Source organism: Eleginops maclovinus, chromosome 20 (assembly GCF_036324505.1).
Source record: "Eleginops maclovinus isolate JMC-PN-2008 ecotype Puerto Natales chromosome 20, JC_Emac_rtc_rv5, whole genome shotgun sequence".
NCBI classification, from domain to species: Eukaryota; Metazoa; Chordata; class Actinopteri; order Perciformes; family Eleginopidae; genus Eleginops; species Eleginops maclovinus.
The window spans coordinates 10206530-10223217 of NC_086368.1; the positions used below are offsets into that span (position 1 = coordinate 10206530).

General features: G+C 37.8%; 1 protein-coding gene across 1 annotated transcript; it reads right to left on the reverse strand.

The window, feature by feature from the left end:
- Positions 1 to 751: 751 nt before the first annotated feature.
- Positions 752 to 11572, reverse strand: slc16a1a (solute carrier family 16 member 1a). The gene is made up of 5 exons (XM_063910032.1): positions 11279 to 11572; positions 7203 to 7471; positions 4380 to 4523; positions 2914 to 3687; positions 752 to 1660 (listed from the first exon to the last, which is right to left on the reverse strand). Exons 2-5 carry the CDS (start codon positions 7417 to 7419, stop codon positions 1425 to 1427), a joined length of 1371 nt encoding a protein of 456 aa, XP_063766102.1. The 5' UTR covers positions 7420 to 7471; positions 11279 to 11572; the 3' UTR covers positions 752 to 1424.
- Positions 11573 to 16688: the final 5116 nt, after the last annotated feature.

Genomic DNA, 16688 nt, shown 5'->3' on the forward strand with positions numbered 1-16688 from the left:
GTGTGTGTGTGTGTGTGTGTGTGTGTGTGTGTATACTGTCAATGCAACTGTTTAGTCCTCAAATCTTGAGAGACTCAATCAAATTATGTGCTGTGATACTGCAGTTGTATCATGTTAACTCATAACTCAATTGAAGGTAGAATATGTTTGTTGAAAACATCTTATTATATTGTATAACAACCAAATGAGGCATATGTTGTGGAATGTGAAGAGATACACTAATCTGTCATACCCTCATTTTGCTCAATACATTTATGAGAAAATAGACAAATGTGATCATTGCTGAAAAACGACTTCTTAATTGAAAAAAAGACCTTCATTAAATGAAGCTTAAGCTCTGCTGCTTCAATTTAATTTATTATGTTTAAGAATAACTACAGTATTGTACTGATTTGTATCTTTAAGAATATCAACAATGTATAATCCATTCAACACATTGAATTACATTGTTCAACCTGCGAAAAACAATGTCAAAGGTTATTATTGTCTTAGCGATATTCTATTAAGCCTAGGCCCCTTTTTTAGCGTTGTGTTTTACTATGGTTCTTCTAAAATGGCTTGAACATGAATAAAAATCAATTCATTATGTGGAAATATTTTTCACAATTGACTATACAGAAAATCTTATTTTATATAATTACACTTTTTCCCCAACTCTGCTTAATAAAGGTTAGTTAGATTATATTGGTGTCGTTCCAAAGAAAAATAGATTAAGTGCATCTCCGACTTATGAAAAACATTAAAAACAGACTACTTTTTTATCCTAGTAAAAGGATAAATGTTTATTGGACTTCTTCAATGTACAGGAAGTTGTAGTTTGTTTTTTATCATTTGCAAACATAGCTAGTTGCAACAAGGTTTAATGCCCTCAGTATAATAGATATTTCCCATCATCCATCATCAAAATTCAACCAAGCAAAACATAAAAGTTGAAATAGATAATAGTATGAATATTTGTTTGTAACATATATGTAAAGTTATCGTTTTACCATATATGTAGAGGTTTTCAAACCTTCAAAAACTGCAGAGCCAGAATATAATTGTAGGCCGCAACAAATCTTTATACAATGTTTTTGAGAGATGGTGTCAAAAATAGTGATGTAAGACTATAATAAGGCAGTTTCACAAAAAATGTTTGCGAAGTCTGTACTGCAACAGTAACAGAAAACTCATAGTGATACCATCTCAGGATTTATAAAAACACATTCATATCCTAACAATATAAGCACAAACTTGAATTATATACCAAATTCATATAACAGTCCCTATGGATTGTTTATTTCAGTTAAAAGGCCTTTAATAGCTGTGTAAATAGCTTAACTTGCATTGCAGGTAAGGCTTACTGTGGTGGTTGTAGACTATATATTTGCCCCACAGGCACTATTAAACCCAAACTCAAATGTAACATAAGAAAAGACACAATATTAGAGAATGTCTTCTTTGTTACTATCTTCTGACATATCCTTGGCAGTATTGTCCATGATGGACTTTTGTTCTCTACTTCCCACTCTGGCCAGTCTCTCTTCCTCCTTTTTCTCTTTGTCCAGCAGTCGATAGTTGAGTCCCATCCCTGCAAACAGAATAACACTGGAGACGATGAGGAGGATCCCGCAGCCCTGGTAGGTGTACTTGTAATCATGATAGATGTCTTTCAGCTTCCCTGTGAAGAGAATAAGAAGTGCATTGCATAGTTTTTAGTCACTGTCAACATGAGGCTGCAGTTAACAACACTTAAATAAATACAATTTGGTAACAGAATCCCCTATACTAATGACGGATTTGCCATGATACATACAAATGTCACAATCATGCTTTTGACTGTGCCAGAAATTAGGGCTGAACGATTAATTGCATTTGCAATAATATCGCGAGGCAGGGAAAGAAGTCAACGCTGCGCTTGCACCTGTCGCACAATGGCCTCAGGCTCGTCAAAAGAGTGCACGGCTGGAAGTTTGGTACCAAAGAGGGGCGGCACGTCAGTTGTGTGGAATTATTTTGGCTTTAAAAAGGAAGATGCTGTGCAACGTCAGGTATTGTGCAGAATGTGCCTCGCTACTGTTGCTACCTCACGAGGTTCACGATTGTAATCACGATTGATTTATTGCTTGTGTTTGTTGAAAAATACATGAGAAGAGGACCTTGAAAAAATAATCGCATATTAAATCGCAATTGCAATATTGAGGAAAAAAAATCGCTATTCGATTATTTTACAAAATCGTTCAACCCTACCAGAAATTCAGTGCCAATCTCAGGCACATGCTTTGATATTTTGCCCATAATTCTTTATCTATCATCTTTGGCATCATTCTGTAGTTACACAACAAGCCCTGGCCTTCACACCTTTACTGGTCAGAATTTTGACTCTACTTCAAAGGGAGCAAGCTTCTTTCCCTGACATTATTGATAGATTATGTAAGTTATACATTGTTAACATACTATAATGACAAACGTCTCTGTGGTAATATATGTGGTGTATACTGTATCTCAGCTTTGACTATCTTGCCAACCGTTGGACCGATCTACTTCATGCTTGTTGTGTGTGTTTCTGCTGATTCTAGGGTGTGCAATGCTGCCTTTGAAGTTATTTGGATATTAATATTTAACTTGAGAAACTAAGATTCTCTCTAATGACTTGAGAGAAACAGACCTTCTAACCATTTCACCAAACAGAGATTGAACTACACCCCTTATGCATTTTGTATGTAACTATATCTGTCTTTGTTGTTATCTGGGTTATACAGTAGATATTATTAAGGTTGGAAATGCTCGGTATGTTTCATGCTGTTTTTTGTTTCCAACTTCTTTTATATTGTACTGATTGTTAATAAACCCTAAAAAATTCATGTGCAGAAGAGGAGAAAAAAATGTAAATGTGGCCGGCGCACAAGTTCATATAGAAGTCAATTTACTCACCGAGCAAAGGGGGTCCCAACAACACAGGCCCACACTCCACGATAGTAACCAGCCCAACAGCACTGGAGAAGCGCTTAGTTCCCACCAAGTCCATCAACGTCTCAAACAGAATTGCACTCAGCCAGCCAAAAGCAAACCCAAAGAAGATGGAATAAATCACAAAGCCGTTGTAGTCGACTGATAATGGTGATAAAATGTGGCAAACGCCGTTGAACAGAACAGACACAGCAAAGAAGTACTGTATTCTGGGTCGAACCCACTTAGTGTTAGCCAAGGCTCCCATTGAGGGCCGGGCCACCATGTCCACAATAGCCAGCACAGACAGTAAGAATGCTGCTTTCTCTTTAGGGATGTCTTTACTCTTTGCATAATTACTGAGGAACACAAGTGGTGTAAAGAGACCGAAAAACATGATGACATTTCCTCCAATATAGAGCATGAAGCCGCGGTGCTTGAACAAAGAGAGGTCGATGAAACTGTTGATGGTCTGCACTACAGTCCTCTTCTCTGTGCTCTTCTCTGGAGGTTTCGGTTTTGGTCCAATAGGCCGCATGAGGGAACCAGCGACACAGCAATTAAAGAGCAGTCCACCCAGGATCAAAAAACTTCCTCTCCAGCCAAACTTCTCAAAAAGCCAGGTATTTATAGGAGCCAATGTGCAGAGAACGACGGGGCTGCCTGCCATGGCAATACCATTAGCAATAGGTCGCTTATTGTAGAAGTACTTTCCAATCATAGTGAGGGAGGGGTTGAGGTTGAAGGACAATCCCAAACCTTAAAGAATTAATAGAAAGATATGTGTTAATGTATTAGACCTCTATGAATATGAGTTGAAAAGGAAGGATTTTAACTTTCAACAGTGCTGAGAGATTCAAAGTAAAAACATTTGTATCCGCCATTGAACAATGTTCATCCCATTGAGATAAATTGTTTCTTCTTCAGGGATACTCCTGGTCAGGATGGTAGTATTAAAACAGTTTGATATTAAAACAGTTTCACAAGTTAGAACACAAACTGTACAATATATAAAAGCAACACAGGAGAAATAGTATTGAAAAAGAGAGAACTTCACAGTCCATACAAGCAATATCAAGGGTTATCTAAAACAGAAACACATTTCCTTCAAAGCAGTTTGTTAGAGACCTTTAAAAGTATTAAAATAAAGGAGTACTTCAGGTTATGATATATTGCATCTCATTCTATTCCCAAATTGCATAGAAATAGAAGCAGTTGTAAACCTCAGAGCGCACCCTAGGGCATTTTAAAGAATCCTTTTATTGGATCTGCTGCTGGTATGAAAGAATAAAAGGCTGGGAATAAATGTTGATGCCTTAAAATGTCTTGCCAAGAAATACCTTGGTTGTTTTTATTCTGTACCACTAGGGGGCAACAGTGCGCAGTATGACAGAGAAAAGAAAGGGTGACTCATAGTTAAACTTCAAAATATAGAAAGTTGATATAAGTACCTCCCACCACACCAATAAAAAAGTATAGTGCTTGAACAGAATTGCAAAAAGACGCAGCAATGAGGCCCAATCCAGATATGAGTCCTCCCGACATCATGACAATACGACTCCCATATTTATTCACAAGGATGCTGCTGATAGGACCTGAGGATGAAAAGAAAAATATGCACGTATTAGAAGCAGAATGATCGGTATATTTCTCCCATCATCGGGTCTTTAATTAATTGTTTTGCATTTAACCACAAGAGGGCTCCAGTGTCACGGCTATGGCTCAGCAAAATCAAACAACTTCTGCAATCATTTTTGTCAGTGCTGCACTGCAGTAGATGTGTTCTCATGCCATTAATAATGCGATGTGTCAGAAAAAACATGAAGGCTGTAATGCATTAAGCATCTATTTGGTTCAGGGATTCATGAAAATTGACAGAGGGGATAATTTGTTAGTGGATTATTCAGAAATGGGCTCTAAATACATTTAAATGATTATCAGATAATCTAAGTATAAGTGGATGTGTGGGTAAAGGGACTTGGGGTTTTAAACTGTAACACAGTAAACTGGTACCTTCTTAAAGTACAGTTTTTTGAGATTTTGGTACCTTAGTTAGCAGGTTATATTTATATGCATTCACCTTGAATTCTACATCAATTCAGGCCAAAATTGGTGTGACTTGTAAACAAATGAGTAAATTACATGCAGGGTTCAGGTCTCCATCTCCATCTACAGCTTATAACCACCAGCCTAAATGAGTATGAGGACCCACATGGAAGACACTTCTCCCTTCCTGCCAAATCCCTGCACTATCCAATGAAGCTAAATGGAAAGTGACAGTTTTTGTTTAGAGGTTGTCCAGAACCATTTGCCAGCTCAGTGCGAGACAAAGGGTTTTTAAATTGTAATGCAGGCAGTCTCCACACTAACAATGAGTTCTTTCCGTCCGCCGTGCAGCGAGAGTTGCTTAGGATAAAAGGTTGGAGACAAACCAATGTAGAATATTATGAATGTAATGAATGAAAAATTGAAGGAGTACAGAGGTATGCAACAGTAGGTTGTTAATGAACTTCTCCTGCCGATGTGCTCAGAATGTGTAACACAAAAACAGACTCAGCTGTCATCCGCTTGCGGTGATGACAAACATGTCCTTGCTTACTTTCAATTACCATGCATAGCTTGCTTTCATCCGAGTTTATTTACTTACATTTGCATTATTCACATTGTTACACATGGATGTTCATATTCGGTCTACTGTGACTGAACCCATTGTGAAGTAAAAGAGAAATTAAGAATTATCAGATTGTAACCCTGTGACCCTTTACCACTGCAGGGAATGTGCTGCTGAACAATAAGCAGCTTTATTCCTTAAATACACTTCTGTTGTACTGTAACTGTATTGAGGGTTTAACTTGGATGTGAGGTTTTGCACGTATTTAACATTTAATGCTGTAACAGTTGGAAGTTAGAAGCAGCCAATGGTTTTCTTGCAGCAATATTTGTTTCCATTTTCTCTAAATGTTCTACAAAGAGAAAGATATAAGAAATCAGATGCATCAAAGTTTTTAAAAGTTTAAAATCTGCTCCCACCCGGCAGACTTATCCCACTTGATAGTAGATTGGAGGCGTTTTTTAATAATTACCATCGGAAACACCCAGTATTTAATATATAAAGGGCAGGTGTCTCTGGCACATGCACACGAATCAGAGAGATGCCACAAAGGATGCCCTAAGAACAAAGACTTCACCAGTATTGAAATCAAGGTTATGTTGAATAAACTAAAATGTTTTTTCTCATTCTGTAAAGAGTTTTCTCGGCTGCTTATAAACATTTCTCTTACCTGAGAAAATATCAAAAAATAAATAAATAACATGAATCCAAAGAAGTCCAATCGAGAACAAATGTTGGATACAAACAAAATTGGGCTGAAATGTGTATATTGCTTTCTTCATCTGGCCCATTGGTTTTACAAAGGTTGTGCCACATATACATGATGTTAAGATACATTTAAAAGTAATATGTTTAACAATTTGCATGGGATGAAATACTAGCCTAGCAATAAAACACCATGTCCACTTTTATTTTATTGCTTTTAGATCTTTGCAAATAGATTTTACATTCAGTACAGAATATGTAATATAAAAGTATTTGTATATGGTGTAATACAACTTCAGATTAGTAAGGCACACTAAAGCAACTTTTTCAAAATTCCTTGACAATAGAAAAAGATGCTGTAGTCATCATTTTTCCAGTTTATCAGATGCAAAAGAAAAGGGAACTGCAGTGTTTTGATTTCAAAGCAGACGGTCTTGAGGGGCGATGAGCGCTCCTTTGAACTCTGTTCGCTCCGTGTTGAATATCCCGAACATGAAAAGAGCCTTATCATCACCTGACCCGTGTGACATCACCCAGCGCCTCATTCATCTCATCAGCGCAGGAACACAAGCTACCCCCCACGGTCCCCCTGCTCTCACAGCACAATGGGACAACAATAGGCCGGTATACACGGCCCATTAACTTGCTCAAGGGACAGATAATGTTGCACTTTTATAAACAACAATTCAATAGAGGATTTACAGTTTTTATCTCAGTATGAAATGTTTGATTTAAGCCGCACTATAATTCTGAAACTCTTTGTGGACAGACACGCTGAAGGCTACAATGCAAGTCTGTTCTTGAGAAATGAATCGGCTTTTAACACTACGGGTATAAATCTTTTACTGTGGTGCTAAGAGCCAGAGATTGATTCCATGTATAAATCATCTTGTTGTGCTAAATGTCAAGTGTTAACAAACTCATGTTAGGCAGGTTGTATTTTTGGGTTTTAGCTCACCTCCGCCGTACATGACGGCTAACATGATGGAAGAGATCCAGGACACCTGGCTGCTGGTCACATCGAAGATCGCCTCGATCTCTTTAAAAAACACAGTGATGGACTTGGGGAATGCATAGGAGAAGCCAATAGAGATAAAGGCCCCAACTACCACCATCCATCCCCAGCCCCCCTCAGGTGGTGTGTAGCCTTCAGGACCACCAACGGTGGGCGCCATTTGCACTCACAAAACTCCTCTTCAATATAACACGTTTTATAGATACAAGGACCTGTTCAGGAGAGAATGGAAACAAATATTACTTTAAGGGACACCATATATGTACTTTTTATCTTTCATCAGCCTTCTCTCAAATATAATGGAACTGGATGGGACTTAGCTTGTTCCTCATGAAGGAGAGTCTTGTGCTAATGCCATTAAAAATGTAACCATTAAAAGGGTCTTCCTCAGCTGAGCTGTAGAGTTAGCAGAAGCGCTTCCTTTTGAAATGTTATGCTTTCTTCTGCGCGGTGATACAGTTGGCAAGTATAGTTTGGTAGGAAGAAAATAGTTCCTACATGAGACTGCTCACAACAAAACTTGGTCAGGATTTCTGGAAAGACACATTTGTCAAGTTTCTCAAATGTCATTTTTGGGCATTTTTGAGTGCCATCTACTTCCATGGATATTGGAGAGAAGGCAGACATCTCTATGGACTGATACAGTATTTAGATTCATGAAAAGGACAAATGGCAGGCTGAAAAAGATCTATTCTGGGATGAACTGTCCTTTCAAACCTGTTGTTTTTTCCTCTGCTTTGAAACAGTCAACATTTTCAGCTCGGAACATTTTTGTTTCAACATCCGAAACGTCAACAAAATAACTGATAAAGAAGAAAATGATCTTGCCACACATCGTTAGGAGCTCTGCAAATGGTAAGAAAGTCTCTTTAGCAACATTTATCTAGTTTGACAAGAAAAAAGGATTTCAATCACAAAATCATTATCAATTCAATTCTATACAAATGTTTATATGGATCCGGGTTGTATAACTGAATTCAGAAATACTTTTTTAACCAGCACGTTTTCCATTGACCTATGTGGTAACATTAGAAATACTTTGAATGCACTTTGGTATTTTCATGAGCAAGTTTTGTTAATACTGTTGCTACAGTCGGGCTGGGATTATATCAGCTTTTATTGTCAACACCTGCATGTCAAAACGCCTCCTTGAACTTTCCATGATGGTACAAAGTATCAGATGTGATTCATTTCTGCTGTTTTTAAAGTTCAGTGAATCCATACTTAATTTTTCCTTTTTTAAACCTCAGCTTTTAAGAAGATTGACAATTATATGTAGCTAGGTAAATATACATTCAAAATCGTATTTAACTATTTCCCTATGAAATGACACAACTCTTACTCCCATCTACAATATTATACATGTTGTGTTTCCTTGAGGGTTGGCAGATGACGCACACTAGTTCAACTGAAGGTTTTCATTTGCTTATTTGAAAAAAAGTTTTTTTAGAGCAGCTGATGTCAAAGGATTCAAAACTATAGAGAAGACTGTGTTTGCAAACAAAGACACAATGTGTCAAAAAAACAAAATGGGCAGCAGTGTTACTATTTTTAACCTTTTAGATATAGGCACAGTTTGATCTTTTAACTTGTGCCAAACAATTGAGTGGACATTTAACCACACTATTAATGTTATGTAATTTTGCATTTGTTTAATGACGTCTGACCTTTGTGTTTCATCTTCAGTGACCCATTTTACTTGTTTCACCCTCATATACAGTGCTGCCAAATATAGAACATGCTCTGTACACTGACCTATAAAAACCTCAGAGTACCTGATAACTGGTGCGCATTTAGAAAGAGATCAAATATGTCTGAAAATATTTCCCAGCTTGATAAAAGAGTATAAGATTAAGGATGCCGTTTTTGTCCTTTCTTTGGCTTTGAATTGTTCTCTGCGTGTATTCACTGAGCTCCCACCTGCTGGCATCCCACAGTCTCACTTTAGAGATGATGAATAAGAGTCCATCTGCAGAGTCAAACAACTTACTGTATTGTTTACACTGGGGAGACTACAGAGAGAAAACATCGATCAGACCATGAATACTGGTTGAGTTCACACTGTTCAATAGCTCAGGGCTACGCTCTGGAGTGGGTGATGATATAGTGTTTTCCAGCAAAGGAGGACTTGATTTGGTTGATGAATTGTTTCACTGCTCTGAAAACCTATTGGAGAAGCCAGTTGAGTGCAGCCAGTGGTGAATATTTAATGAGTTAAAGAACTTTTGTTATTGAGCTGGGATTTTAGCTGCAGCTGTGGAGCTGTAAATGTTCCTCCGGCATTATTCTACATATTCAATAGTCAATGAAGGCGAGATTGGAGAACGTATGTCTTTCATTTATTCAAATAGACATTAAGGGTGACTTGAAATAATTAAGTAATAAGCACTTAGGTGTAACGAATTTAATTTGCATATTCGTCGATTTGTTAAAGCTGCAATCACATGACTGCATGTATCCTCACATTCATGGATATGGTTATTTCACACTTTTACTCAGACATCATTATCAAGAGGAGGTGAAATTGTTATCTGAGTTAAAACATGTATAACTGCTTATTGTTTAATAAAGTAATAATCTCACAATATGGTGATTTGACAGCATGCTTGCAACATATAGGAACCTTTCAGGTCAGTGTTCAGTAACGGCTTCTATCTAGTAATGACAGCGTCAAAGAAATAGTAAAAACTTTTGGGGATTTATGCAGATTATTTTTTGAGAGAGCATGAATCAAAGGGATCTGTGTAGCCTAGCTCAGCATGAAGGCTTATGCTGGGGGAAACAACTAGCCTGTCTCTGTACCAGACACATCAAGTAATTAACATGCTTTTTGTTTGTGTAATCTGTACATCTGTAACAATCTGCAACCGCAGTTCATGATGTCAAGTTTTTTATTTTAAATCATTAGGTTTGTTGGAATCCCCAATAGGCTGTTGTTATTTAGCTATACCTACTCCGTGTATTAGAGTTTAGCAAAAAAATTAGTTCGTCACTGTTAGGGTTAACACTTTTACAAGAAGGGTTGGTTAAAAGATTGTCACTGTCTGAGAAAAGTCACGACAAATTCAGCGACAGGATCTGAAATAGGACAGTATGCTGAACTGACAGCACAGACAGCACTGGGTTTTAAAAGAATGATAAATTCATTGTATGAGTTTAGATGATGAATCCAGGAAGTAGCTAATACAGACAGGACACAGATAAAGCGGCGTAACCACAAAAATAATAAATAAACTAAATGATTTCATACTGATTGATTGATTGCTACGCTCCAATTTGGAGAGAATAGCATCAAATAATTCAGTGAATACTGCAGTCTATTCATTTAAACCCGGTATTGGAAAGTAAAATAAGTAGACAAACGGGCAGACGCGGTGATGTTAAGCCAAACCACATTGTAAAGGTCTAAAAAAAGCAGTCAAGTGCCACTTGACAAAGCACATACCATCACAGAGCATGGTGGGTGTAACTGCGCAGAAATAATTGGTGTCATTGTTAAAAGGATACATTTTTCTCTGGAAATAATTTGACTGACATTGGTCACTCTTTTAAATTTCAGTATGTAGTGTTGGACTTCACTAACAATACATATATTATAAACATCCATACATATTTTTCATTTTTAGTGCACTACACTCAATTAAATAGACGTTAAGGTTGTTAAGTATTATAACAGAAGTAGCTTAAAGGTTGTTGAATGAACATTACTTCTTATTGCTTCTAGCAAACCTTTTTCATTCATTCTCCCTTCAGCAAAGCTCTGGGCCTTTTATGACCCCAGGTTTTCTCATACTTAATGGATCAAGTGAATTTGTCTGATTAATTATGGATGAGAATTGCTTGTTAAATATTTGCAGAGGAAAATCTCACCCTCACACAAAAAGCATTGTTATAATATTGACAAAGCAATACATCTTTTATGAGTATAAAGCTGAAAATAGCCTACTTATGCAAGTAATTACTTTTAAAGAGATAACTGTTAAATGGTTATTGTGCTTAGTGTGTGTCAAGTGTCTTACCTTGGCAGCAGCTCTCGAATGGCCCAGATGAGCCCGAAGATAAACACCCCTCTTCGAGGCACGTTAACAAACCGCAGTCATCATTGAATGGGACTGAATGTCTTTGAATATTTATGAAATACTGTAAAAGAAAAACTGTATATGTTTCTCAGATACTCCAGATGTTATCTGTGGGTCTAAATCCACTGTGACAGTCCAAAAGTAGCCAGTGGCATCTCAGACTCAGAATCTAAAATGACTAAAGTGAAGCTGAAAAGTTGAATTTATTCAGTATCCAGATCACACAGATAGACGGTGTGGACACTATGTGGCTAAATGTTGAGGTCAGTGAAGTTCTTATTGGCTGTGGGAGGCTTAGTGCCATGCCCCTACAATTATTTTTTCTCCACCCCTCTGTCATGTGCCGAACTCACACACAAGGTCAGAGCATTTCACTGCACGGCCCTATAGTACGTGCGACCTGAGAGGATATCGAATAATGTCTGCACCCTCAGAGATAAGATGCTTCTGAGCTGCTGGTTTTGCACATTAGCTGTTTTATAAGAGCTTGAAGAAATCTGGTTTACTTAAACAGCACATATTGTTAACCTCGTCCACCTACAAGACAGATTTCTAAACACTTAGGGGCATAAATTGTTGAGCCTTTCTTCAAAACCTCCCTGAGGTGCTATTGTAGTCTAAGTCTGAGAGTCTGTATCAGAGCTTGGGAGAGGAAAGGCCTGAGTACAGGAGGTTATTGAAACAGTGTGTACTTGCAAAGTGCCTTGAAATTTTCAACACCCTCTAAACATTATTTCTTTTTGTTACGTTGTGTTTGTTGTTGCCCTCATATTTCCCACTCCAATAAGAAATTTAACTGCTATTCAAACAGAGGATGCAGTGGAGCAACATCTAATTCAGTGTTTTCTCCTAGGCTGGTATCTGTGTGAAGTGGAAATTGATTTGGGATATAAACATTCATATTTGCGCACAAAAGCAGTTATACTCTATACTATTACCATATACTGGAAGCAATTCCCACCAGCCTTAGCTGTACTGTGTGTTTATTAGCATGCATGTTTGTGAGAATTTTTGCATTCAGCTTATACCATAAACTGCAGCTAAATGTCATTATAGAGATATTATGGTTAGAGGTGTCTTTATTGTCAAACAGCTACCGTGGTGCTGTAGCAGCTAGTTTGTTAGTCTTGCTTCGCTCATGAGGTGCAGGCTGATGTGTGTTTGGGACCTAGATAGTGCATTACCAGCCCCCAGATCCCTACTGTATGAACTCTGGCTCGAAATGATGTCAATATTTTCATAAGTGCATCGTCCATCTTTATGTACGGTCATAATGTTAGCGACCCGGTTGCAAGAATAAGAAAGTAAGCAAATCAAGAGTGGAATAAGTTGGCAAAAATTGTTTAGCACTGTTGTGGGCATGTCGAGAGGTGCAGACAGAAGCTAAGATCATTCAGCCTTTTAAAAAATATGTCTTAATATTGTCTCTCTGCCTCGGAGGAAAAGTTCTGAGGTCTGTTTCAGTCTGTAGCGCGGTTGTTAGGAACAAATGACCTTACAGCATTGTCAGAGGGATTAAAATTGATTAGCTCAGCAATGTGTAACACAGCTTCTATACAGTATAATAAGCTGCAGGAAATGCTATACTGTCTCAATCAAACTAGGACATTCAGCACACACTCCACATGTTCTTTGTTCCTTACGGAGCTGCCTTGATCTCAAACACAATGCTTGGCTGTACTGTATACCCACGTCATCAAGTGCACAGCATGTACCCCTACTCTTTCTCAGATTATTACTAAATAAATCTGCCCTATAAGAGCGGATGTCTTATAATGGTTAGTTATTTTTACAAAAACAACACCAGCAGAGTAACCAGGAACCAAATAAACATTGCACCACCTCTTGCTTCGACTGGTCTGAATGTTATTGCACCATGGCCTACAAACTGACACTAGCAGGTCAAAAGTCAGTTGCAATTACCTTTTTCTCAGGCATGGTGGTGCAGATGAAAGTGGTAGTGAGCGGTGTGCTGAACCGAAAGCGAGTGGGATCTTCATTAAGGGTCAGGGTGAGGGCACAGTGTTGCAGAAGCCAATTAGCTCAAACATACAGGTAGGGGGAAATATCTATTCCAGGTAGTGGCTGCCGCCTTTGCCAGGTGGAGTGTATAAAAAACAGCTCCAGCTCAAACTCATATAAACTGTGTGTTTCTCTCAGGACAGAGGAGAGTTTTTGGCAGACATTTACTGCCGTGGAACAATGCCAGGCAGCAGAGGCACTGAGACACTAAGGTTTATCCAGCTCCGGCCTCGACAGCAATGTATCGTTTTCTCAGGAAAGCAGTTCAGGGAACTGTAGTCTTTTGAATGGTCTACTTAAGGATGTAATGTACTTAATAGATCCTTGAGAGTCTTCTAGGCGATAGAATCATCACACTTAGATATGGCGCACTTTTTGGACTCTGAAAATGAAGTCAGTTTTATCTCTGGAGGCTACATAACTATAGCTGGGTATTAAACTAACACTGTTTTGAAATACCAAACCACTGATTAATATGTCTAAAGTTAAGACCAAAAGTTAGGAACAACCTGCTTTGTCAGGTCGGGTTTATATATTTAGATGTTAATGATTTAAGGAAATATATGAATATGCTGGCTGATAGCTTAATAATCATATTGTTATTTATTTTCATCATAATGTTGAGTATTTATTGGGGATATCAGTAATATTTTAGTAATTAAATAATGATCAACAGGGAACAGTACATAATCAAACGCCGCTTCTAGTTTCTATAGATTACAAAACAATTTTGAAAAACTTCCCTGACATTTCTTAGAATGAACCCGATCCTATGGTGGACAGCAGGGGAAAATGCGCAACAAAGGTCCAACACACTTCCTTTATGAGAAACGCGCTGCATTTATAAAAAAGATGCAAATATACAAACACATATGGGCCAAAACACATGCAAATAATGAAACGTCATCACCAACATGACAAAGCGCAGCATTTAGGAAACATTCACCAACTTGACGAAACATGCATTTACTAAAAGAGCTGCACAAATGAAACGCTGCAAATAGAAACACAGATGGGACCGGGACTTTGGGATTAAAAAAATGGCCAACTGTCACTGTTGTAGGAAAGGCATCTGAAAAGTAAGCTTTATTTGCTCATTTTAACCATGTGATCGCATTATCTCTTCCCGATATTATTGCAGATCTGTTTTAAGACAGCTAACATAGCTAACCTAGTCATCTCAAATATACTGACAAAATGCTTTTGTAAAACAGGCTAACTGTGCCAAATGTATGATCCCCGTGGCCATCTGTGTGCATCACTTTTTAGTGTCCCTGTTTTTGTTGTGTTTAAGGCTTCTTGCAGCTGTCGTTTATTTGCAGCGTTTTGTTTTTGAAGATATTTGGAAAACACTGTAGTAAATGCTGCATTTCTATCGTGTAGTTGGTGTTTTGGCACATTCGTGTTTCTTTTATTTTCATCATTTCGAAGCTGCTGCACATTTCTCGTAATGGAAATGTTTTTGGGCCGTTGTAACACGTTTGCGTTTACCTTTGGGCAACCATATGATCATGCATCATAACAACCAAATGTGTCAACATTTAGTGAGAGGTGCATCTGAGTTCTCTGATTACACCTGAGTGCATTAACGCTAATACACAATTTAATTTTCTAATTTGCACCATGTTGTTTGGCTCTGGATGACTGTGCATCCTGATGTCACGGCAAACAGGTTTGTCCCTGGCCTTTAGCAAATGCACGGAGGTATTTAATCAAATAACAAAACATTTTCCGGGGAGTCTTTGAAAGCTATGTTGCGTGTCAGAGCACAATTAGAAGTTATCACGCAAGGTTTTTAGACCTAGTGATGATGGGCGCCAAGTGCTGACTATTGAAAAGTTCGGAAGCTTAAAATCTTGAGGGGTTTCAGATAAAAACATTGTTCACACGAACTTTGTTTTAATCTTTAGTTTGTTTACAAGCCTCTTCCCCTGCATCAAACACACACAGACAGCTTCTTCTCTTAGTGAGCACTTCAAGTACTGCTTTGTGCTGTCAGGTATCAGGCTCCACAATAGGCTACTTCCTGTGTTAACCTCACACCACTAAAAGTTGTGCAGAAACGAGGGCTTGTGCACTAGTTTACAGCTCTGGGCTGACTTACTTCTCCTTATTCTCTTGCTCTGTAAATCTGCAAGGTTTTCAAGGTTTTCCAGAGCACTATCCTGCATAGGGGCTCGTATTTCATACAAACATATAAGGTATATTAGGAAATCTTAAAATGCAATCTGATGCCCTTTTCACAATTTTTTACAAATTAACACAAACATGAAAACATTTGAACAATTTATATCATTTATATTCAAATTTGAACGTGTTAAAAAGTTATTATATCCATGCTTGCAAGCTGGATATAATAACTAATAAAAGGGGGTAATGCCCCATTACCCCCTTTATAAAATGCCTTTCTGCACTTCTTTGCAAAAACTGTTAACCAGTGAAATAAAACCACGGACAGCAATATGCACTCATGCACGACTGAACGGACTACAAAAAGTTCCTCTTTGCATTTAGCTGAAAAAAATCCATCTTCCTTCCTTAATCTGTAGAATATATATTTTGTTTTTACTTCAAATTTTATCTTCAATATTGTCTGTTCTTGCTTCAGTCTTATTGATTACAAATTTCCTGCAGCTCCTTCAACCCAATTTACCTATGGGGATCAGTACAGATGCATCTAATTGAAAAAATTTGAAATCTAATCTAATCTAAATACATACAAATATTTGTCTAGGAAGAGAAATAAAGTTAAGTTAAGTTAGAATACGTTCATCTATTGTGGGGGATGCACAACCCAGTGAAGATTTGTCACACATCAAACACTGTAGCAGCTCCTGTGTAAACAGATGAAATAACCGTGGCGGGGCATGTTCTGTCATCACAGGGGTCCTATTGTCTGATGAAGAAGCATGTGAGGGAAATGAGCCGAGGACTGCTGCAATAGATTGAGGGAGTCTGGGAGGGCAACAAATCCCCTTCTGAGTTCTGTTTCCTGCTTCTTTTTACACCACAGTGAAACTATCAGCTTTTTTTCTTTTCTGTGAACAATAACGTAAACACATTCTAGTTTTATAGTAAATCATTTTCCAACAAAAGGATACAAAATAACGCATTCTCTCTGTTACAAACAAACTCATAAGCAATAAAACACACCCTTGTTTAGCTCAATATGTTCAGGGATGCACTGAAGTGTCATAATGTTGCTGCAATCACTATCCGCAGCCCTGTACACTACACTGACATAAGAAGAGATTAAGATAATGTGATTTCTTTTGTGAATTGCCATTATAAAACTCATATTGGGCATCACATGCATTCCAGAGATTGT